Genomic DNA, 24841 nt, shown 5'->3' on the forward strand with positions numbered 1-24841 from the left:
AGACGAGGGAGCTGTCTACACTGTTTGCAGGGGCAGTTGGGAAGGCAGCCCCCAGCTGGGAACCTGGTGCCCGGCGGGGGGTTGCAGGGGCTGGGACGTGCCAGCAGTCGGCCACACGCAGAGAGGGGAAGCTGCCCGGACCAGAGTCAGGGTCCAGGCCGGAGCCGTCAGCCCCACGCCCGAGGGGCCTCAGGCCAGCACGGCGGGCTCTGAGGGGCTGCATTAGGGGCCCGTCTCCAGGCTGCGGCTCCCCCTCCCCAGGCTGCGGGTGGCTCAGTCCGCTGGGCTTGGGCGCGTCTAGCGGGGGCCCTGAGTGGGGCGGACAGTGAGCCCCATCCTCTGGAACGCCGGTGTTTCTACCACTCACTGCGGGCAGGGCCGGGTGTGGGGCTGCCGCCTGACTTGGGCGTGCCCACGCCCTGGGTGCTGTTGCCACGGAGGATTGCGTGCTTCTGGGGGATGGGTTTTCCTCCGATCGGCTGTCCTTTGGGACCTGGCAGGGCCCCTCAGGTTGGACGTGACAGAGAACCCCTTGGGCCTCTTCCATCGTGGGGCAGGGGGGTGGGACGGGAGACCCCCCTACATAGAGCCTGAAGGAGGCAGACCAGGAGCGCCCCCACCCGAACCCCATCCCCGGCCTGGGCCTGCGGCATCCGGAGGACGGTGGCAGAGACGGGTTGCTGTTGGGACATGTGGCGCGTGGGCGTGCTCCCCCCGCGAGCCTGCTGGGAGTCAGGCGTTTCTCCGGAGCCGAGTCACAGTGCTCAGCCCACGGGCCGGTCGGCGGCGGTCCACGAAGCTCCGGAACCAGCACCGGCCTCGGGAGCACGCGCCAGGGCCCAGCATCAGAGGCCCAGCCCAGGGTCGCCGGGCTCCAGTCCTTGTGGACAGGTGATGAGAGGGCGGGAGGGGGCCCTCGCCCGGGTGGGTGTGGACGCTGGGATTCTGAAGCCGCAGGTCAGGCTGAGAGTTCGGTTGTGGGGGTGGCTGTGGCCTCGGAGGGGTCAGTGGGGTTCCGAGAGCCCCCCTGGAGAGGGTCTGTGGTGGGGGGAGGTGGGTGCCTCTTCCACGCTGGGGAGCCGCTCGTGGTCACCCGTTCTCCGAAGGAGCTGGTTGGCTGGATCAGGCGAGTGCGGCGGAGCTTCCCACGGTACTCGGTGCTTTCAGGACCTGATGCTGTTTCCATGAGGATGCGGGTTCCATCCCTGGCCTCGCTCAGGGAGTTAAGGATCTGGTATTGCCGCGGCTGTGGTGTAGGCCTCAGCTGCAGCTCCGATGCCGCCCTCGGCCCTGAAACTTCCGTCTGCAGCAGGGGCAGCCGTAAAAAGAAGAGAAGCAAGAGACCGAAAGGAAATATTGGAGCAGACAGATTCTCCCACCTGGGGGTGGGGTGAGGAGGCCAAAGGCAAGGGCAGAATCCCAGCGGCGGGTCAGCGCTAGAGGCCCTCTGGTCCGGCCCATTCTCCCCCCGGCGGCGGGTTGGAAGAGCGGATGCAGACACGGCCTCAGAGTTTCTCTTTATCCCTGTCACACACAGGGCTATACAAACTAGCCGTCATCAGCTAGATCGCTGTGGTAAGAGCCACGGCAGAAAAGCACAGAGGGCCCTGCCCGCCCGCAGCGGGGTCGCCCCGAGTCTGGAGGGGAGGCCGCCCTGACCCAGGGAGGGACCTCACATCCTGGTGAAGCACGGTCCATGTGGGAGAAACAGCCAGTCTGCAGCCCTGAGGCCAGCCGTGTTGAGACAGGGACAAGGGCCGTTGTCCGCAGGTGGCAGCAAGCGGCGGGCGTCAGCTGGGCAGGGCCCTGCCGGGCAGAGGATGGGCTTTCTGTGGGGGCAGTGGGAGCCCTGACAGCGTTGAGGGTGGGCAGACCCAAGCTGATGTGCCTTTGAAAATATCTCCCGGCTGTGTGCAGAGGACGGAGGTGGATGAGTGGGCCTCAGGCTGCAGGCAGGGAAGCTAGCGGGAGGCTCCTGCAGCAGCGGCCAAAGACGCGGCCGCTCGGACGGGTGCAGTAGCAGGGGCTGTGGGATTGGAGGGAGGGTCAGAATGACTCTGACTCCTTCCTAGTGTTTTTTAAAGTACAGATTTTTCTTTTTTTTCTTTTTTTTCTTTTTATTTTTTTTATTTTCCCACTGTACAGCAAGGGGGTCAGGTTATTCTTACATGTATACATTACAATTACATTTTTCCCCCACCCTTTCTTCTGTTGCAACATGAGTATCTAGACAAAGTTCTCAATGCTATTCAGCAGGATCTCCTTGTCAATCTATTCTAAGTTGTGTCTGATAAGCCCAAGCTCCCGATCCCTCCCACTCCCTCCCCCTCCCATCAGGCAGCCACAAGTCTCTTCTCCAAGTCCATGATTTTCTTTTCTGAGGAGATGTTCATTTGTGCTGGATATTAGATTCCAGTTATGAGTGATATCATATGGTATTTGTCTTTGTCTTTCTGGCTCATTTCACTCAGGATGAGATTCTCTAGCTCCATCCATGTTGCTGCAAATGGCATGATGTCATTTCTTTTTTATGGCTGAGTAGTATTCCATTGTGTATATATACCACATCTTCCGAATCCACTCATCTGTCGATGGACATTTGGGTTGTTTCCATGTCTTGGCTATTGTGAATAGTGCTGCAGTGAACATGCGGGTGCACGTGTCTCTTTTAAGTAGAGTTTTGTCCGGATAGATGCCCAAGAGTGGGATTGCGGGGTCATATGGAAGTTCTATGGATAGATTTCTAAGGTATCTCCAAACTGTTCTCCACAGTGGCTAAAGTACAGATTTTTCACTCTAAGTGATGCAAAGATTCTAAAAGTACCTAATGAAGCAAGGGAATCGTTTCCCCCGAATCCCCCCCTTCATTCTCCCTTGCTAAGGCCACCCTGCAGACAGCCTGGACAGGGCCGCCTTTGTGTGCAGCTAAGCAGGGAGAGGTTTTCTCTTCAACGGGGTCTCACTTGCTACTTACTCTGCAACCTACTTTCCTCGCAGCACATCACAGGCGTCCTTTGCGGTTCAGTAGCTGTGGGTCTAACTCAGGCTTTCACAGCTGCCTCATGTTCTACAGCCACCGCCAGGCTGTGCGACAGCTTATTTGATCATTGCATGACATTGATAGTCTAATAGTTTCCAGTTTTCTGCCAGCACAAACAATGCTGAAATTGCAGGGTTGTCTTTACAGACAGGTGATTTTCCTCCGTAAGATCCGTTCCCAGAAGGAGACTTTCTGGGTCAAAAGGCGTATGTGCATTTCTAATTTTAATCATTAGTGTCAGGTTATCCGCCCCAAACTGCAATAGCTACTGCCACATACTTGCTCAGCAGCAGATGGGAGCGCCCATTTTCTTACGTTTTTAGCAGATCCAGACATTTTACTCTTAAATTATTGTGCCAATCTGATGAATTAAAGTAATGAAAACTTTTGTCCCCCACCCCCCACTTTTTTTTTTCTTTTGGCCACGTCTGTAGCACATGGAACTTCCCAAGCTACAGCAGCTACCTGAGCTGCTGCAGTGACACCCCCAGATCCTTAACCCTCTGCACCACAAGGGAACTCCAGAACTGACTTTGTTTTAATTTGCATTTTATTGGCCAGTTAGGTTCTCTCCTCTTGGGATGTCCTCTTCATGCTCAAGTCACAGAAACTCTGTAAAGATGACGTATTTTCCCTTTACTGTTACGTATTTTGCAAGTAATTTTTCTGGTACATCATTTGCCTTTTTTCTTTGTTTATGTTATCTTTTGCCATCAACGTTTTAAAAGTCAGCTCCAGTAAAATATCTGGCTTTTCCTTTGTTATTCTTGGGGTATCTCTCACCAAACGTGTTCATGTTTTCATTACCCAAATATATTCCATTTTTCCTTTAAATCTCTTTTAGCATTTTCTTTCTTTTCCCTTTTTTGTCCGCCCTGTGGGCCTATGGGGTTCCTGGGCCAGGGATCAGATGCGAGCCTCAGCTCCCACCCACAGCCGTGGGACACTGGCTCCTTTAACCCACTTCGCCAGGCCCGGGATTGAACCTGCGTCCTGGCGCTGCAGAGACACTGCCAATCCCACTGCGACACGGTGGGAACTCCACTTCTAGTATTTTCATTGTTTCATTTTTATATTAAAATCCCTAGCCCGTTTGGAACAGTCTTTAGGAGGGTGGGGCAAGAATCCCATTTGTCTCTTCCAGACGGATGCCCAGGTCTGGCAGCACCAGTTTTCAAAAGAACTTGACAGAATTCACTTGCCGTAAATGTGTCCATTTAAAGTGTACAATTTAGGAGTTCCCGTCGTGGTGCAGTGGTTCACGAATCCGACGAGGAACCACGAGGTTGCAGGTTCAGTCCCTGGCCTCGCTCAGTGGGTTAAGGATCTGCCGTTGCCATGAGCTGTGGTGTAGGTTGCAGATGCGGCTCGGATCTGGCGTTGCTGTGGCTGTGGTGTAGACTGACGGCTACAGCTCCGATTAGACCCCTCGCCTGGGAACCTCCATATGCCGCAGGAGTGGCCTTAGAAAAGGCAAAAAGACCAAAAAAAAATTTTTAAATAAAAAAATAAAGTGTACAATTTAATGCATTTCAATATATTCAGAGACGGGCGTGTCACCGCCATCAGCTTTGGAATCTTTCCTTCCCTCAAAAAGAAGCCCTGTACTTTTTTATTTATTTATTTTTATTTTTATTCTTTTGCTTTGTAGGGCATATGGAGGTTCCCAGGCTGGGGGTCTCATCGGAGCTGTAGCTGCCGGCCTACACCACAGCCACAACAACACAGGATCTGAGCCACACCTGCAACCCACACCACGGCTCACGGCCACGCCGGATCCTTAACCCACTGAGCGAGGCCAGGCATCGAACCTACGTCCTCATGATTGCTAGTCGGCTTCCTTTCCGCTGCGCCTCGACAGGACCTCCTCAACCCTGTACCTTGCAGTTGTCACCCGGCGATGCCCTGAGAGCCCCGCGTGCTCTCTGTCTCCGTGGACCTGCCTGCTGGTGGCGTCTCCCATGACGGGGTTCGTGCGACGTGCAGACCTTCCGACCCCTTGGTTCACTGCAGGGTGACGTCTAGGAGACTTGTCCCCTCTGTGGCATGTCTCTGGTCTTCATTCCCTTTCATGGCCCGGTAAGAAGTGTTGGGTCCCCTGGTGAGGCCACGCTGACCTTGGAGGAGCTGCCAGCTTGTTCGCCGAGTGGCTGCGCCGTCCCCCGGCCCCGCCAGCGGTCCAACCTCCAGTGGCCTCACGTCTTCGCCCACATTCGCTATCACCCGACTTTGCGAGGTTAGCTTCCCAGGGGTGCGGAGTGGCCTGCTGTGCATTGCCAGGGGGGCTGGGCATCTTCTCAGGGGCTCGTTGGCTTGTGTGGAGACCTTCCTCAGAGAAAGTGGATTCCAGATAGCAGTACCATCTATTAATCGTTTTCTTTCATGAACCTTTTATCATATATTAAATTCCTTTCTAATTTGGATTTTTTTTTGCTGTTTCTTTTCTTCTTTCTTTTTTTTTTTTTTTTTTGCTTTTTAGGGCTGCACCTGCAGCATATGGAAGTTCTTGGGCGAGGGGTCAAACGAGAGCTACAGCTGCCAGCCTCCACCACAACCACAGCAAAGCCGCATCTGCGACCTACACCACAGCTCACGGCAACACGGGAACCTTAACCCACGGAGCACTGAGAGAGGCCAGTGATAGAACCTACATCCTCATCTACTAGCCAGACTCGTTTCCACCAAGCCACGACAGGAACTCCCCCTTTGATTTTTGATGTAATGACATATTGATAAATTTTTCTGACGCCAAAGCACATTTTTGGTGTTAAAATAAGTGCTCCTTTGTATGGTGTGAACTTTTGATACTTTTCTTGTATCTCATAGCTAATATCTTATTTCAGATTTGCACTCATTCAAGCTGATGTGTGACTTTTTTTTCATTTTTAATTCAATCTTTATAAGGTTTTGGAATTAAGAAAATGCTAACTCATGAAACAAACCATAAAACTTTCCTAATGTTTTCTCTTGTCTGCAGTAGTTTAGGTAGCATTAAAAATGACCTCTTTTTAAAGGTTACGTAAAACTCTTTTTAATGTAATTTGTGGTTTGTGAATTTTTTAAAATTTCATTCTTAATGATGGTAAAATACACGTCCCGTAAAATTCACCACCTCAGCCATTTTTTGGGCCACCCCTGAGGCACGTGGAAATTCCATGGCCAGGGATCAAACCTGTGCCACAGCAGCACCCCGAGCCATAGCAATGACAACGCTGGGTCCTTAACCCCCTGCACCGTCAGGGAACTCCCCGTCTCAGCCATTTTTAAGTGTATGGGTCAGAAGAGTTAAGTGCACTCACACTGTCGTGGGACCAGCCTCCAGAACGAATTTCATCTTGCAAAACTGAAACTCCCCGTTTCTCCCGCCCCTCAGCCCCTGGCAAACCATCTTTCTACATTCTGCCTCTACAAATTTGACTATTCTAGGTACTGATACCAAGTCCAAGCTTGCTCTGCTCACCACACGACAGACCAGTAAATCCGGGGACGAGGTATTGGGGCAAAAGGAGTAACAGGTTTTAATCGGAAAGCTGGCTGGCTGATGAGACGGCAGACTAATGTCTCAAAGAACCGTCTCTCCTAGGTCAGAGTTCAGGCTCCTTTTTTACAGGAGAGGGGAGGGGGCGTGCTTAGTTGCTGCAAACTTCTCGGTGCACGAATCCTTTGTTCTTGTAGTCGTCAGTGCTGATGGTGTGGGTCAGGTCACAATGTGCCTGCAAACCTCCAGCGAGACACGTGCTATTCTCTGTTCTGCAGCTTTTCCCCTAAAAGTGTAATCTTCTTGAAGGTCATAGGCTGTCCTGTGTATTTCGGGTTATGGGCGGCATCCTTCTGCAAATGGTGCAGAGCCAGGACGACGAAGCACAGGGGACAGAGGACAAAGGTTAAGGGAAGTTAAAGGACGAGGAACAGCTCTAACGTGGGGGGAGACCTCTTCTTCCCTGTTCCAGTGCCTCCTACAGGCAGAGTCCTTCAGGGTTTGTTTTTCTGTGACGGGCTTACTTCGTTCGTTTAGCTTACTGTCCTCAAGGTTGGTCCTGCCGTAGTGTGTGTCAGAATTTCCTTCCTTTTTAAGGCTGAATGCTATTCCACTGTTCGTATAGACCACGTTTTGGCTACCTATCCACCCATCAGTGGACTCTGGGTTGCTTCCACCTTTTGGCTCCCGTGGCCAAGGCTGCCATGAGCAAGAGTGTGTGACAACCTCTTCGAGACCTTGTTTCCAGGGCCTTTGGGTCTACGCCCAGAAGTAGGATTGCTGCATCATGTGGCATCTTGTAATGTTTTAATACCAGAGTATTCATTTAAAAAAAACACAAAAAACCCCCAGGTCTTCTGGAGTTCCCGTCATGGCGCAGTGGAAACGAATCCAAGTAGGAACCGTGACGTTGTGGGTTCAATCCCTGGCCTTGCTCAGTGGGTTAAGGATCCAGTGTTGCCGTGAGCTGTGGTGTATGTGCAGACGCGGCTCGGATCTGGTGTTGCTGTGGCTGTGGCTGTGGTGTAGGCCAGCAGCTACAGCTCCGATTAGATCCCTAGCCTGGGAACCTCCACATGTCGCGGGTGCAGCCCTCAAAAAGATAAAAAGAAAAAGAAAAAAAAAATCTTCTGTTTACTGGCCTATTCAAGATTTCAACTTCTGTGCTTGATTTTGATAATGTTCTACTTTGCTTGGAGATCATCCGTTTCTTCTAGGCTTTCACATTTATTTTCATAGGCTCACATACACCATTGGCACAGTTCACTAACCTTCTCTGGATCCGCGACGAATCTCTTTTCTCATATCTGATATTGTTTGTTTCTCTTTCTTTTTTTTCTTAACCAGGTATGCCTGGAAGGGCTTATAGGCTTATCGATTTTGTTGGTCTTTTCAAAGAATCAGCCTTGGTTTTTAATTTTTTCCATTGTTTTTCTATTATTTGTTTATGTTCTCTTGAATTAATTTCTGATTTTTAGCTTTGTTGATTTCCTCTCTTTTCTTTTGGCTCTGTTCTCTTTCTAAATTCTTAGATTAAATACCTAGTTAAATTTGCTGTGTATTTTTTTAATATTGAAAGAATTTAAGATGCAACTATTTATGAAAATATTATACCTGTAATAAATACATAGAAAAAGGGGGAAAAAAAGCATTTAAGGCTATATATTTTCCTCTGAGTGCAGCTGTGTCTCCTTAGTTCTGTATGGTGTGCTGTTCTTTTTCATTACAAGATGACTTGTAATTTCAGTTTTGATTTTTTTTTTTCTCTTTTGGGCCGCACCCATGGCATGTGGAGATTTTCAGCCTAAGGGTCAAATTGGAGCTGCAGCTGCCGGCTTATGCCACAGCCTCAGCAATGTGGGATCCAAGCCATATCTGAGACCCATACTGCAGGTCACGGCAACACCAGATCCTTAACCCACTCAGTGAGGCTAGGGATAGAACCTGCATCCTCATGGATACCAGCTGGATTTGTTTCCGCTGCACCACAATGGGAACTCCTGATCTTATATTTGATCTAGCAGTAACTTAAAAGAAGTTTTAAGTCTCTTTTATTTATTTAATGTGTGTGTGGAGGAGGGGAGGGTTTGGAAGCACCTGGAGCATGTGGAAATTCCAGGGCCAGGGATCTAACCTGTGCCACAACAGGACCCAAGCAGCTGCAGGGACAATGCTGGATCCTTAACCCGCTATGCCACCAGGGAACTCCTAGGAGAGTGTTTCTTAATTTCCAAGGAGCATATCCTTTTGGCCTTGAAGTTAGACGTGTTTGACATTGATATTGCTGTTCTTACTCCCTCTGTTTGCATTTACTGGGTGTGTCTTTGCCCGTTGCTTTATTTTCAGTCTTGTTGCTCACCTTGTTTGGGGCGTAGTTCTTGTAAACAGCATTTGGCTGTATTTCATTCTTTAACGTCCTCAGTCTGTGTTTTGATGGGGAAATTCAGTCTCTTTACACTTAGTGTTATAGTCGGATGCACTTAGCTTTACTTATTCCCCTGATCTTACATTTCCTGCACACACCCCCCACCCTCACCCCCATTTCTTTTTGGTTACTTTGCTGGCTTGGTTGATATTCCACTTTACTTCCAGATTTCTGGTATTAAGAACCGAGGGGCTGGTTTACTGATACAAAACAAAGAAAGATTTGGAGAGAAAATCGTGAGTTCAGTTTGGATTTTAAAATGTAAGAAGCCTTTGAAACCTCCAAGTGGAGATGTTGAGGGGGCCTTTGGGCATACTGGAGTAGAACTCAGAGGAAGAATCCCGAGTAAGGGCTACACACCGGAGCCGTGCGCAGCCTGGGGGCCGGGACCCGGCCCTGAGGGACGTGGCCGGCTACAGGCTGGATGAAAGAGGAAAAGCCGGCAGTGCATAAAGACTAATAGCGATGCCCATCAGGGTGGGAGGAAAACCCAGAAGGGCGGAGAGGATGGCACAGCATCTCAAGGCAGGCGTGGTTCAGGGGATTCCTTTGTTTACTTGACTGGGGTGAGATACCAGAGTCTGTTTGCTGGCCACGGCGGAAGGTCCGGCAGAGGCGGAGATCAAGGGGAAGGGGACGAGCCAGGGGACCATCGTAACAGGTGGCGGCAGGTGGGCCAGGGCAGGGCAGAGGGATGGAGCCCAGCAGGAGGAAGGGCACTTTCTCCACCAGTCAGGGCGGAAGGCACAGGTGACCAGGTGCCTGCTACAGACGCGGAAGGCGAGGCGGGGGCCCAGACCCGGAGGCGGGCCTTGCTGTCCAACGTCACTCATCTCGGTAAGGCAAGAGGTGACATCACCTGCTGAGACTGCGTTGGGACAGGGGTCAGATGGTTGGGGAGACCAGGAGAGAAATGAGACCGAAGTTCAGGAGCATGGGCGGGCACTGTGGCCTTGGGAGGCCTTCCCGGTTCTGAGGGGCAGCGGGAGCGAAGCCTTCAGGTGGCCTGACGTTGAAGACACGGAGGACGCCCTTTGCGTCTCCCGCTGAGCTCCAGGCAGAACTGGCTGCGGGAGCGGTTCTAGTTCGTTCCTGCTCACACCGTCTCTCCGCGCGCCAGTCCCGTAGCTAAGACAGGTCGGAACATCAAGGCCGTGGAAATGCCGGGTAGCAGGTGTCACACTGGCAACCGTGAGCTGCAGATTCGCGCGCGCTGCTTCTCTGCTTCCGGATCCTCCTTTCCAACAAGATGTGAGACCTTCAAGGGATACTTGCACGTGGAACCCAGGTACCCTCCGGACCCACCAGATTTTGTGTTCTGGATACAGCCGTTTCCTCCAGGGTTGGGAGGTGGGGTTGGGGGCTAGGGAAACAGGTGTGCCCATATAATGAGAGCTGCTCTCCAGCGCTCTTGCCATCTTGTCATCCACTGTGTGCAGGTGCTGCCACCAAGGCCCCCCAAAGCTGATGACCCAGCTGCTCTTGTCCCCTGCAGCTAGCTTCTAGCGACGACCTGCTCCTTCAGAGGGGCTCCGATAGCCAAGCCGTAGGGCCCTCAGCGCCTGCTTCCTCGTCTGTACCTCTGCCGTCTTCTATTGGGGTGCTGGTCAGAAGAGGGTTGGGTCCAGCTTCGCATGGCACCTGGAACTGTGGCCCCTCCAAACTCCAAGCCTTGCTACTCAGTCTAGACCCCGTGAGCATGTCCTCTCAGGAGCCTCACTGTCCCTCTTGGGGCCCTCGGTCCTTATGGTAAGTTTGTCCATGCCTGAGTCGCAGCTGTGGACCGCGTTCCGTGACTTTTACCAAAATGCTGGAGGCGCATGTCAATTCAGAGATGAGGCTGGCATCTGTTTCAGCATCCCTGACCACTCCATCACGGTTAAGCTCTCTGCATTTTCTCTTTCTCTGTGAAAACCGGGAGGCTGTCCTAAGAGCTCGCACAGGCCATTGGTGTGAGAGAGAGTGGGGGCAGGGACCCTGAGTGCTCAGCCCCTAAGGCTGGCCTCTTTTTTTTTTTTTTTTTTTTTTAATGGCAGCACCCATGGCATGTGGAAGTTCCCAGGCCGGGATTGAATCTAGGCCACAGTGGGATCCTTTAACCCACTCTGCCAGGCCAGGGATCAAACCCATGCCTCCACAGTGACCTCAGCCGCTGCAATTGAATTCTTAACCCACTGTGCCATGGCAGGAACTCCATGCTGGCCTCTTGAGTCTGGCCAGGTAGACACACTCAATTGCAGGGCCATGCCGGGCCCCCTGGAGCCTTCGCTCAAATTAGCAAAAAGTGCCCTCTTTTGGTGGGCACAGCCCATGCCAAGCACATGGCTTGGAGAGTAGAGAGAGGGCAGGCAGAATTTTAGCCTCGTCTTGTCCTCTTGGCCGGATGCCCCAGTGAAGGAAACAGCAGGCTTGCGTCTCAGCAGCGGCCACTCCCAGCAGCAGAGAACTGAAAGGCGCGGGGAGGCAGGGGTGCGCGCCTGGGCTCTGGTCCTGAGCATCTGAGGTCCCGGGGCAAGGCCGATACTCAAGGGTCTCTGCTTCTGAGCCTCCATTCTTTTACCTGCATCCTTTCCCGCCTCTGGAGCTCCCATTGCCCCCAGTGACCTGGGGTAGACGTTTCTGTGGGGTGTGTCCTCCTGTTCCAGAGGAGAGCTAAAACCGCGCCCTCCAGCTTGGGCATCCTCCAGGCCGCCACGGAATAATCCGCATGGCACGCAGGAATCCAGACTTCACGCAGAGACACTCACTTAGAGGAGCCAAGGGAGCTCTTTCCTGAGAGGGCTCTGAGTGGTGGGCAAGGGCTTTCTGAGCAAAGGGATGCCGGGAGAAGAAACAGGGGAGCAGGAACCTGCAGGGCGTGTTCAGTCACAGCAAAGCCGTGCCGAAGGGCAGGGGTGGCGGGGTGTGGTCAGGGCTCAGTGGCTCTCAGCTGAACTGAAGTGAAGGGCAGCAGTGGCCAGATCATGCGAAGGGCCTGAAGTGATAGGAAGACCCGCTGGGGCTTTGTCCTGAGGACACAGGGGAGCCGTGGAGGACTCTGGAGCAGGAGAGAAGCACTAGGAAGCCACCCTAGCAGCTTGGGCTGGGTGATGAGAAGGAGAATTCGCCAGACCTGCTCATGACGTGGCTGCGTTCAGGGCAAGCAGAGCAGCAGATTCGGGAGGTCGTTCTGAAGAACAGCTCCAAACAGCGCCCTTTTCTTCACTGAGTGGCAGATAATTAATTCCGTCATTTTCACAAACTTTTCCGATAGCGACTGCAGGGATGGGCCGGGGCAGGAGGAATCAGGATGAGCCCTCCCTCCCCCAGCCCTCGCTCCACCCCTCAATCAGAATGTGTTGGGATACGTGGGGGCTTGGGGATGGCATAAGGGTGACAAACGGTGCCTCCCCCACCAATTAAATTTTGTAAGAAGCTGCAATGGAAGGAGCGCATATTAGTTTCCTGATTTATAAAGCCAAATGGATTAAGCTCATTCATTGCCCGAGGAAACAAAAAGGAAATCTTGAATACCTCTGTGCACATTGAGAACAGGAACAATACCGGTCTTTAGAAAGCAGAAACCTAATTTGGGGGAATCAATTACCCTCTGTGTCCCGGCCTCTGTGGGCTCACTGGCTCTCTCTCAGTAGAGGTTTCCTGAGGGGTAAAATGTGCAGGAGTTGGCCAACTGTAGGCACCCCCTCTGTTCAGCCTCCCAGACAGGAGGGAAGGACCCCAGTGTGCGGAGTGGGGGGCGGGGGCTGGACATCAGGCATTTGTGGGAATGGGGGGGTGGGAGGGGGGATGAGCTGCGGCTGGGGAGGGCTTGGGATAAAAACTGGTGAGTGGGGCAGAATGGGGGGCAAAGGGAAGTAGATGGTGGGAGCCGGGGGTTCAGAACTGGAGCAGGGAGCATAGTCCTCGGGGCCAGGGCCCAGGGTGAGGGGACACTGCCCAGCCTGGCTCCAAACCCCACCCCCAGTCTTTCTGGTCTCTCTTCTGTAGTCCGCACTTGGGTTTGTGCTGTGGGCACTGGCGAGGCAATTAGGAAAAAGGGGGGGGGCGCCTGCCCCCCCCACCCCAGCCACAAGGTCACATTCACAGCCCCACACAGAAGCACTCACACGCTCTCACCCATTCCCGTGCTGGGTCTCAGATCCTGGCCCACCTTCCCCAGACTCAGAGCCACAGGCGCAGCATCCCACAGGCACAAGGTCGGGGTCACGGACTCAGAGCTACCCCCCCACACACACACACTCCGACCCGCCCGTCGTACACATCCCGCCACCCCCAAGTCTCAGCCGAAGCCCACGCCGTGGCTCGGCACCCTACACAGCCCTCGCTCTGGCATGTGCACACACACACACACACACACACACACGCGCGCACACACACAGAGCCCCTCACACGCACACACTCTGGCTGCGCTTTTGTATTTTGTCAGAATTAATGAGAAAAGTTCCCGTGCCCTGCGGGTAATTAGTGGCCTTGGAGTTAAATAAGCTAATGGCGGGCACCTCTGGCCCAAGCAATTATGTTTGTGTATCGAATAATTGATTCAAAGGGGGGAAGGGCCGCTAATCAGATCTGAGCATAATGAATTGATTTAATTAACGGGGGGATCTGAGGGGCCTGGGAAACGCAGGCTGCACTCGGCTGGGCGAGCGCGGCCCGCGAGGCGCGGAGGGCGCGCGGCGGCGGCGGCGGCGGCGGCGGCGGCGGCTCCAGCTCCAGCCCGGCCCGGGCGGCGGCGGGCGGCTCGGCCCCGCGCTCCCGGCCCGCCCCGCGCGCCCCGCGCGCCCGGCGGCCGCGCCCCCGCCGCGCCCGCCCCGCCCCCGGGTCGCGCCGGCCCGCGGGGCTGAGCTGCGGGCGCCCGTCCGCCCGCCCCCGGCCGCGGCTCGCCGGGCGCGGAGCCCGCGCGGGGCCGGCGGGAGCAGCGCAGGCGGGCGGCGCCGGAGCCCGGTGCCTCTCCGCGTCCGGGGTCCGAGGCGGGCCGGAGCCGCCGGGGACCATGGTGTTGGGCCCGGAGGCCGGTAGGTGGCCGGGGACGCGCGGGGCGCGGGGCGGGGGCGGGGGTGAGCGCGGGGCTCAGCCCCCGAGGCTCCGCAGCAGGATTCGGAAGTCGCAGGGCCCCCCGGAGCCCGACAGCGCCGCACGCTCTGGCCCGGAACTTTCCCGCTGGCTCTTGCCGCCCGGCTGGCACGGGAGCGCCTCGCCCGGGCTTCCCCGCGGCGCCCACCGCCTGCCAGTCTCCCCCTCCGCGCCCGGGGGTCTCCACGTGCCCCCTTCTGCACCCTGCGGACCCGCTCTAGGGGCACGGGAGCAGCAGCGGGAGAGGGTGCCGTCAAACCAGCCAGGTCTTGGGGTCCCGCGGGCGTGGAACTTCACAGCTAACTGGATGGTGACATTGCTTCTCCCCTGGCGGGACTGGGGGTCACGCTCTCCATCAGCTCCCCGTCCCAAAGTGTCGGGAGGGCGCCACTGGTGGGGAGAGGTGGATGGGCCAGTGTCCAAGACAGCAGGGCCAGAGTCACCTTGAAGCCCAGAACTTGAAGCTTCAGGGTCCTTGAGTGGTGATTTTGTGTTGGTCAATCGCCTGTCTCCCCCCCCCCCCTTTTTTTTAAATGAAGGATCCCTCTGCCCACGCAGGTGCATAAGGAATCTTAGCGCCCAGGAAATCAGGACCACCCCTGGGGCCATCTTACACCTTTTCCATTCTGGCTGCCAGTCTTTCAGGAGAACTCACAGCCCTGCTGGCCCGCGGACCAGCTGCTGGGGCAGTTCCTCGGTGCCTGGGACGTGAAGCCCTGAGGCGGGACCCTGGGAAATGGGGAGTTGGGAGGCAGCTGCTGGTCTGCAGAAGAGGGTCTGGCTGCTTAACCTCTTCCTCTCTGGCCCCACTGGCCCCTTGTCCCATCCTGCCACCTCCCTCCAGGGTGGGGGGCCTCTGTCCTGGTTTGCCCAGGACCGTCGCTGTTTTACTACTGAAAGTTCTGGATCCTGGAAAGCCCTCAGTCCCGGGGCAAACTAGGACATTGGGTCAGCAGCCTTCTTCAGGCTGTTGTGCAGGAGGGAATGGGCCCTCCTCGAGGCGTCGGGGAGACCCTTTTTCTGGAGAACAGATTCTGCCTAGGCCCCCGCGAAGCCTGACAGAGTATGACTGCAGCTTCCTCGCAGGCCTCTCCGGGGCTTCCAGAAACCCAAAGAGGAAGGGTTTGCCCACTGCGTACTTCTCCACTCGAGCTGGTTGCAGATCCCTGTGCGGGGGCTGCTTTTCTGTGAGCAGGGGGCTGAGCAGGGCAGGGCATCTGAACTCGGCCGGCAGGTGAGGTCTGTATATCCGCTCTGTCCCGTCACCTGTGGCAGCCACAGGGAAAGGGCCCTTGGCACCGCCACATGCCCCTTTGAGTGTCAGCTGTGAGGCCAGCTTGTGACCCCGTCTTAGAGACGGCTGTTCCGTGTTGGAAGCAGGGCCCTCAGGCTGAGGCACATCTGACAGGCTCCACTGAAGCATTCTGGAATATCTGGTCTGCCGGGGCCCTCGGGCACTCAGTCGTCCCTCCCGCCTCCCAGCCCAGCACAGGAATCCTTCCTCGGGACTGGACTGCCCGCTGCAATGACCAGCTGCTAGGGCCTGCCCAAAACTTTGTAAAGCCGCCAGGGGCACCCCGTCTCTCCTCGCACTGACCGAGGGGGCTGATCCGCTGGCCTCCCTCTGCTGTCCCCAGAGGCGTTCCAAGGGCGTTTGGAAGCACGCCTGGCTGGCCTTGCTCACATCACCTGTGGAATGTGTCAGGTGCAGACTCCCTGGCCCCGCCCCAGGGGACCGCAGATTCCACCCTGGGGTTATGGGCGTGCCCCGGGCCTGGAGGCAGCTTGGGTGGGGGCCGGTGAGGGCCCGGGAGCTGCCTGCCTGCCTGCCCAGCAGTTACCTGGGAGCAGAGAGGGAGGCTCCCGGGTGAGCCGGACTCGTGGCTGGCCCCTTCCTGGCTGGGAGCTCAAGTCACCCAAACCATCCAAGGCTGGCTGGGTAGGTAGCGCTGTGAACCAGGCCTCCACGGAGGCCCTTATTCCAGAGGAGTGGGGGGCTCCATGCTCACAGCTGGGGGTGCCGAGGGGGGCGCCTGTGGGCACAAGCAGCCGCCCGTCACACGGCACCTCCTGCCTGCTTCTGCGGTCCATGCTCAGTACCCGGGCCTGCTCCCATCCCTGGACGGGGTGCAGGGCCTCGGACTTGCTAGAGGGGTGCTGGCTGTGTGACTGCTCACTGGTCACCTTGGGGGCTGGGGGCAGAGTCCCAGGCCCAACACCTGGACGAGAGGGTGAGAACATCGAGTCCTGGTTTGCGGGTAAAAGGCAGACCCTGAGAGTGAAGAGCAGCAGCCCTTGTGGAGTCGGAGCCTCTGGGAAGCACGACGTGCATCTCCAGCAAGAAGCTCCCTGTTGCCAGTCTGCCAGGTCCGCTGCTCCCCACACCAGCCCCGGCACAGGCTGGCGGGAGGGGCCAGCACTAAAAATGCCCGTGGCAGTGGTGCCAGAGCGCCCCTCAGACCCTGAGGGTGCAGTCGAGCTGCAGTGCTGGGAGGGACCCAGCTCACAGCCCTGAGGGAGGGAGAGTCTGAGCAAAGTGATATATTTAACATCAAATATACTCAAGGACTATTCGGATTAAGTATTCAAGATGAAGGGGAAGTGAAGCCCTCTGAGCTGCGGATGAAGCATCTCATTAGAAGCAGCCTCTCTCCTGTTTTCTCAAAGCCTGGCTTTCCTGCCTAGGCTAGAGGACGGGCTGCAGCCCCACTGCCCTCCTCCCCCGTCAGGCACCCGGCACGGGGGCCTCCCCGGGGGTAAGGGGCACGGCCTGGCCCCCAGGTTTCCTTTGTCCCCAACACCTGCCGAGGTCCGGGTGGCAGTTTACAAAGCGCATTCACGTGTGTTATCTCCTCTGATGCTCCCCTCTGCGAGACCCTGGCGACAGCAGAGCGCATCTCCCACCCCACGTCACCGACGGGAAACCGAGGCCGGGGAGGGAAAAGGGCTTTTGCTGAAGTCCCCCGCAGGCCATGGGCCGAGATGAGCTGAAGTCTCAACCGGCAGCCCTTTGCCCCTCCAGGGACTCCAGCTTTCTTCTCCTTGAAGGGTCTCATCCTCAGAAGTGGCTGCTGGGGCTGGGCCTCTCACAGGTCCATCTGGAGCCTTCCTTGGTCTGGAGAAAAGCCAATAAGAGTTCCCTCCCATCCCGGAACTCTGTACCTTCCAGAAGAAAAGGAGCTCCTGCCATTGGAGAGTGGCCCCCGTGGAGTAGGCAGCCTGGCCCCCGCCCCAGGGCTCCCGGGGAGAAGCGGGGGTCAGGAGGAGAGGCGGTGAACCCTGTTCCCTCCCTGCCTCCTGAGGCGCAGAGCAAGAATTGTCCGCTCCGCAACGAGCAGGAGTCTGTTTTCACTGCTGTATCCGCAGTGCCTTAGAGTAGAGCTTGGCGCATAATACATGCTCAGTGAAGAGTTGTGGAATGAAGAGAAGCCCTCAGAGCCCTGCTGTGCCTGCTCCGAGAGAAGCTGAGGCAGGATCCCACCGTCTGTGGGACGAGGATGCTCTTCTTGGGAGGGACGCGGGGGGAGGGGCGGTGCTCTGAGGCTGGGGGGGGGGGGGCGGGATGTGCGCCCTGCAGAGGGTTAACTTTGCCAAGCAATCCAGGAGCACCCAGAAATCCCAGGCAGAGGAGGCAGAAAGGGAGGGTACAAGGTCAGAGAACAGGCTCCCGGTGCGGGCGGGGCAGAAGTCAAGGCTGAGGGGCTGGGAACGACAGACAGGGGCTGAGGACCCGGGGTGCGGAGCGGAGCCCCGCGCCGATTTGGGGCCGAGGGGCCTCCAGGTGGCGCTGCGGAGCCGGGCAGCCGCGCGTCTCCACTCCCCATTAACCCGGCAGGGAGGGGGCCTCGGGAAATGTGTGCATTTATTCAGTAGCTGGAGTGCAAACCTCATACATTGAGGGAGAAAGGCAGCGGGAGACGGCCGCCGAGATTCCCCCATCTCTTTGAATATAATTTTAGATTGAGATTCAGATTAAATCCGAGGGGAAAACACTTTATGAGGCTGAAAGCTGTGTCGTTGCCAGAGCCAGGGTTATGAGCTATCAAATGCAATTACATTAAGACAGATTATACTGGGCAAATTGAGCCATTTAGAAGGTGAGAATCAAAGAAACGGCTCTGATCCTCTCCCCCCCTCTCTCTCCCTCTCCCTCTCCCTCTCTAAATTGCAGTTCGCAGTTCCTTGCAATTCTGAGGCACAAAAGTAGGTGAGACTGCTTTTGTATCCGCGAAGTGCTTCACTCCTGAATGTAATTCTAGCTGAGTGCAATCTAGGTTAAGAGCCGGACAAGCGGGTAATTAGAGCCCGCTCGCCGCCCGCCCGAGGACCGGCCGCCCCGCCGAAGCGCGCCCGGCGTCGGCGCCCTTCTCCCGGCCGAGCCGAGCCGCGGCTGGACACGGAGCGCCCGAGATGATGGTGCTGGACAAGGAGGACGGTAGGTGGCGGGCGGGGGTCGCGACGCCGCCCCCGCTCCGCGGCGCGCGGGGGGGGCGGGGGGGGGACACACGCCGGGAGCCAGGCGCGCACCCGCCGGCCGTGCCGAGCCTGCCGGGCGGGCGGTCGGCGGGGGGCCGGGGCCGGGGCCGGGGGGGCGAGGGGAGGGCCGAGGGGGACTGGGCGGGGAGGCGACGGAGCCCCGGGCTGCGCGCCCCCGGGCCGGGCCGGGCCGGGCCGCAGGCGGGCGAGCTGCGCGCCGGCCGTGTGATGCTCCGCGGGGCCGCGAGGAGGCTCCGGCGCCTCGGATCTCGGCGCAGTGGGGCTTCGCGTGGAGCGGTTGGTCTTGGCGGCTGCGCCTCTCGCCGCAGCCATCAGCCTCGCGCCGGCCGGGTAACCCGAGAGGCGCTGAGCGCCGAGCAAATCGGTGGCTTCAGGAGGACCGGACTCCAGAGCTGGCGGCGAGCTGGTGCGCGGAAGCACGGCGCCCGCCGGGGGTGCCGGGCAGGGAGGGGCAGGCGGGCCGGCCCCCAGGGGAGGCGGCCGCCCGAAAGCTAGGAGAGAAGAGGGGACGCTTCCTGGGCTGCCCACTGCCCCCTGTCTCCTGGGCGCGGAGGCGGGAGTTTGGCCCGGGGGAAGGAAGTGCCCTGCCGCTGGCAGTAGCCCGCGCGCAGCAGCGGCGTGGACCTGACCCGGTCAAGAGCCTCGCTGCGCCTGAGAGGTCAGAACGGAGGGGCCCGCGGTGGCTGGAAGCCACTAGCAGGTGGTCCCGCTCACCCCAAAGCCTTCCTGACTGCAGTGTTGTGCAGCAGTTGGCCTGGTACGTCTGGCAGGAGCTGCTGGGGACCCAGCTCCCTTGAGGGGACAACCAGTGGGTGCCTGTGACTCAGGGGCAGTCCCCCCCACCCCGGGTCAGGAGAGGGGCCGTTTCCTGGCTGTCCCAGGCCCTCCCGCCCTGCAGGTGCGGGTCTCTGGTTTGTCGGTGTTGTTGGGAGATAGGCGGTACCTGTTAGGACCCCCGCGCACCACCTGTGAGCTGCTGGTGAGGAACCGAGATGGGTTCTCTGGGCGGCAGCGGGATCCTCTTCGAGTGATGTGGCGGTGGCCGTGGTGGCTGTCTTCTGACCCCTGCTAGTGCGTCATGGCGGTCTGGGCCCTCTGCCTTCCAGGTCAAGGTGTTCCTGGCACGGGCGTTTGGTGGAAATCTAAAGTTAAGTGACTTGCTTAAGGTCACACAGGATGTTCCCTTTGCTGCCACCACGTGCTGATGACCCCAGCCTCTGTGCCACCTTCTAAGGCCTCAAACAGGGAGGGCCTGGGGGTGGCATGGGGGTTTGCCCTGTGGCCCGTGGGCCCGTCTCTTGGCACGTGTGTAGAAAGAGAGGGCGTGGGAGCTCATGCTTCTGGTCGCCAGAGGCCCCCTGCCGAGGCCTGGCGGGGGCGTGACAGCCGTCTCCCGGCTTCTTGTCTGTCTTCTCGGACCCTCTCCTGGGCCCCAGGGGCTGTCAGAGGGCAGGGCTGGGGCAGCTGAGTGTAGATCAGAAGGAGAAGCGGTCTGTGGCCAGGTGGGACCTGGAGGACTGGCTCCTTTCTCCGCTCGCCCTGGGTCACAGCGGCCCCGCCATGCCCTGCTCTGGACCTCACCTTCCCTGCTGGCAAAGGAGAAGCTGGCGCGGGGGTCCTTCCTTGGTGTCTGGGGCTGCTCTTGCCGGGGGAGCCTGTGGAAACCAGGGGTGTCTTTAGTAAGGATGTTTGGGGGGCTTGGCTCCCCAGGCCTGTACCTGGGCACCTCCGCAGGGAGTCTGGTCTCCAGTTGGCGGGGCCAACCCGGCCCCTGCCACCTCGGGTCTCAGAGCTCAGGCTCTGTGCGGGCGCCCCCGAGTGCCGCGGGCTCTGTGAGGCTAAAGGTTTGCGGAGGAGCCCGGGTGGGGGTGGCCCTCCGGAGGTCATTTCAGCCAGTCTCCCGCCTCCGGGGTCAGAGCAAGACAACTGCTCTGGGCATAGGCGTTTCCCCAGCTGTCACCAGCGCCATGGTCCCCACCCTGGCCAGTCTCAGCAGTGTGGTGACCAGTACTGCTGACGTCACTGAGCTCTGGGGCCCGTCACAACCCAAGGAAGGGGCTGGCCAGGGCCCTGAGGAGCCATTTGGTCCGTGTCCTGCCCAGCTGTCTTCCACGAGCAGCCTCTCTGCTCACTGGAGTCTCGCGCCTCCTGGTTCCAGGAAACCTTGAAGGTGGCCCCTTCTGTGGGCTCTGGATCCACTTACCTGCCCCCCCCCCACCAGACCTGCTGCCTGATTCCTTCCTCGTACTTACACCCACCCAGCAGGGGGCAGTCTGGGCCGGGTGGCAGCACCGGTTCCCAGGGCCCCCCACGCCTCTCCCCCAGCTGACGGCGTCTCGTTGGAAGAGGACAGGGCTCCTTTGGCTGAAGCCAGGTCCGCCAGCTGCCAAGGACCAAAGCTCTGGCTCTGCTGGGCTGCCGGGCTTTCATGTGGCACTTCTGAAAGATAATAAAATATCAATCGCTTTGCCGTAGCAACGGGTTTAAGAGACTTTCTGAAGTATTGAATCGTCAGAAAAAAAAAAAATTTTTTTTTTTTGCTTTTAAGCACAGTGCATTATTAATAAAGTAATCCATTAGGTCGAGCACTGAAGGGCCACCACAGAGAGGAAAGATCTGTTTTGCAAACGGTTAAACTTCGGGTTTTAAGATTAATCGCTTTCATTTGGATGCTTGCTCTTGGCCTGGCCAGCTCCACTTTACTGGAACTCAGGGTCCTGCCTTTCCACGTGCTGTCGGGCCTGCCTGTCAGCAGCGGAGCCCAGCTCCAACTTTCCCGGAGAAACAGCCCTCCTCCCCCTGGCACCTGCGCTTGGACTGGCACTAGGCTGGGCGCTTTCCTGGGAGGTTTGCCATCCCAAGGGAGCAACTGGAGCTACAGCCCTGAGCCCCGAGAGGAGACCTCTAGCCCCTCAGGCGGTTGGAGGAGAGGCCGTTGGGCAGGGGGAGGCAGCAGAGCGTCCACCCGCCCCAAGAACAGTGAGAGCCTTGGGTTGTGAGGGACCGGGGGAGAGGATGCAGCCGCCCCCGCCAAGGGGTGGCCTCCGGGTGCTGCAGAAAGACGGGTCCAGGTATGAGCTGCCTCTGCAAAGGCCCCCCCAGCACGGCTGGGCTGACCACAGGAAGCGGCAGGTGGGTTGTGGAACTAAACGCCAGACATACTTCCTGGGGCATTTTTAATAAGTAAAAACACCTAAGGAGATTGGAGCTGGGCTGAGCAGGACCAGACGGTGCATCTTCAATTGTTAATGACCGCTAAGAGCGCCGCCTCCGCAGCCGACTCGGTTGCTCCAAGAGGGCAGGCTCTTGGCTATGCATGGCCCTGACAAGCAGGACCTCCTTGAATATCCCATCATGCTCTGGGCCACAGAGGTCCCAGGCCCTGACACTGTTCCACGCTGTTCCCTGCCACAGACCCCAGGCCAGCGGCAGGAAGCCCAGTGGACCCTGCTGCCTGCGAAGGGCCAGTGGAGGCCGACCAGGTGGGGGCCAGGCCTGGCACCCACCCTGTGCCTGGAAGAGGAAGGCCTCCCCCTGCACCTACCAGGCTGGCCCCGGCCGCAACCACCTCCCCCCTGCGGAGAATGAGGCCTCGCAACACCTGGACAGCCATGGCCCCTTCCTGCCCGAACTCGGCCAGGCAGAGAGCCTATAAAGAAGGGTCTCCCCCACCCCCTCGCAGAGCCCGGGGCAGAGAGGCAGGTGCTTCTGACTGTTCCTGCTCTTCCATTCATCTGCCCACACGGAGCACCAAGGGGGGGGTTACAGGGAAACAACATAAATTGGTCTGTCGTCCGGAATCCGTGTCTCGCTAATGTACCCAGATTAACTCAACTGTAAATTGTCTCCTTGGATGGCAGTGTCTTGCTAAAAGTTTCCCATATGATTCATGATTTGGATTGCTTTTAACGGCTATTGGCTAAGCCAGCCGGTGACTGTACAAGGTGATGCAATTGGCATTAGCGAGGGGAGGCACAGGAGCGTGTAATGCAGTCAATACTGCATTAACTACCGATGCCCAATTACAGGGAGTGGGAGAGAGCCTCTCAGGAGCATTAGGACGGGGGGAGCTGAGCTCACGGGCCGCGGCTCGCCTAAAAGCTTCACCCTTTGCGTGCCGGGGCGCACACCGGCCTGGCCACTCACTTGGCCTCTGTGGCCGAAGAAACTGCCTTTCTCGCGCTCTCTCAACCTGTCCCACAAGGGCGCTTTGAACATGTGGCAACATGAATTTTCTGAGAGCCAGGGCCTGCCTCTCATCCCGCCTGAGAATTGGTTTCCCACCGGCTCCAGGTCCCAGGGTCTGACCATCTGAGCGGTTGCCCCCCGCGGCCCCCCCGCTTCCATCTCAGGAAGCGCCCAGCAGGCCCCCTCAGAGAGCAGGACCAGGAGGAGATCTATTTTGGCCCCTCCCCCTGGAAAAGGTCACCAGTGAGCACTGACACCCGACCCTCTGTGGTCGAAAGAGACCTTAGGTTCAGCCTTGGCGGGCTGGGCCGCTGGCGCAAGTGAGGCTGCGGGGGCTGCAGGTGGTCGTGGCTGGATGGGCTGGGCCTTCTTTGAGGGGAAGACGGAAGATGGGGGGGTGCCCCAAGCCAGGCTGGGGTCCTCAGCAGATGCGAGAGCCTCCAGAGCTGCGTCCCACATGGGGCAGAGCTGTCCCTGTGCAGCCAGGAGGCCAAAGCCATTGTTGGGGTCCATCTCCAGGGACCAGAGGGCCTCCCGGGAAGCCCTGATCTGGCCCATGAGGAGGTTGGGGAGGAGTTAGGGAAGAAGGGAGAAGAAAGGGCCTGGCACCCGAGGCGCCAGCACCGCGAGACTGGCCGCCGCCCCCCCCACCTCGTGTGCAGGTCCGACAGGTCTGCTGTGGTTTTGTGTTCTGTGCCTGCCCGACGCGGAGGTCGGGTCGCCTCCATCCCTTCTGATCTCTGCCGTGAGAACAGCCTTGCACCGGCTGGATTGCTATCAGGATTAAATGAGTTCGTGTCCCTGCACACGCTTGAGGAGCCAGGAAGCCTCCTGCGTGGGTGAAGCGGGAGTGCTCTCATGTTGGCAGCTCCAGTCTGCAGCCAGTCCTGCAGACTGTGGCTGTGCAGAGCTAGTCCTGCACCCAGTTCAGTGCCACGTTCACTACCAGGCACAGGAAGCAGGCTGGGCTCCCTGCTCACCGCTGATCCCCGAGCCAGGTGATGAAGTGGGAAGAAGCCTCCAGAATCCCTCTTGGCAAGCCCTTCCATTTAGAGGGCCACGGCTGAGGCTCAAAGCAGGCAAGGGAGTTGCCCAGGGTTATGTAGGGAGTGAGAGCCCAGAGCCTCAGCATCTTCCTGCATTCTGTGCCCAGCTCTGTGCCCTCTGCCCGTTCCCAAGGCACCATAAGGCTGGATGGTGGACCTCTCTGATGAGGAAGGCCCGTCAGCTGGACCAAAGCCGTGTGCTGGGCCTGCTACCCACGGCCCTGCCGGTGGCCCAGAGCACATGGGTGGTTCTGTCCTCAGATGTTGGTCCTCCTGGCACGGCTGCTGGGCACCAAGCTGGCCCGCACCATCAGGACCCTGAGGCCCAGGACCCCTCCCACCCTCACCACTGCCAGGGTGCGTTTGCCTGGTAGGTCTGTACTCAAGCGGGGGCCACACCAGGGCCACCAACTGGCAGTGGCTCTTAAGGGCTGCTGTTCCCACTCTGAGTTCGGTGACTTCACATCGGTGTCTTGACCTCAGCCGCCGTACAGGTATTAACACCGGGAAGCTGGCAAAGGCTACGAAAAAGGTGGTTTTTCACCTGGAGAACCGGCTGTTAGGTATTTAGCGCGTGCCACTCGATTGCTTTCATCTGGGACTCGAGGGCCAGCTCTTCCTGTTCTGCCATCACCATCCTCCCTTCCCACCCCCCGCCCCCTCCTGATCCCAGACGACCTGGCCTCTGCTCCCCTGATGTTGCGCCTGAGGCCGGCTGCCATGCCAGGCTGGGCACGTCTCGTGGGTCTGCTCTGGTTCTCTGTCCCACGCAGAGCCAGCCTTTGCCTCCGTAGCCCTGTCCTGGGGTCCCCTCGTCTACACATCCTCTCCCTCTGGTTGGCCTTGTAGGAGCCTCCAGGCAGCCCGGGCTCTCACAGGCCACCGCGGGCCCGCTCGGCATCACATCTACCCAGCCTAGCAGCAATCGCCTCTCTCACTGGTTGGAGTAGGTCTGTTTTGTGTTCTGGTGAAGGCAGGAGCCTAGAGTGGCTGACGTAACCGGGGGGCGCATTAAAAGCTGATGGTTGTCAGGAGGAAGCAGGCTGGCCCCGGGAGCAGGGGCTGAGGCCCCCGAGGGCGGGCCCGCAGGCTCA

The 24841-nt window shown here is 58.0% G+C and overlaps 1 protein-coding gene across 6 annotated transcripts in view; it reads left to right on the top strand.

Moving 5' to 3' along the window:
- LMO1 (LIM domain only 1) overlaps positions 1-24841 on the top strand; it is a 139628-nt gene that overhangs the window by 87826 nt on the left and 26961 nt on the right. Inside the window, exons 1-3 of one of the 6 annotated variants that reach the window (XM_047752345.1) lie at positions 8722-10231; positions 10383-10692; positions 18188-18451. The exons of 1 other annotated variant lie outside the window; for it this stretch is intronic. In XM_047752345.1, the coding sequence (XP_047608301.1) occupies positions 18427-18451 (25 nt within the window). In that variant the 5' untranslated portion in view covers positions 8722-10231; positions 10383-10692; positions 18188-18426. Of the gene's footprint in view, positions 1-8721; positions 10232-10367; positions 10693-13776; positions 13959-18187; positions 18452-24841 lie in introns of those variants that run through there. 4 more of the 6 variants (XM_047752346.1, XM_047752344.1, XM_047752347.1 and 1 more) reach the window with 4 other exon arrangements.

The sequence above is a fragment of the Phacochoerus africanus genome, chromosome 11 (genome assembly GCF_016906955.1).
Source record: "Phacochoerus africanus isolate WHEZ1 chromosome 11, ROS_Pafr_v1, whole genome shotgun sequence".
NCBI lineage: Eukaryota > Metazoa > Chordata > Mammalia > Artiodactyla > Suidae > Phacochoerus > Phacochoerus africanus.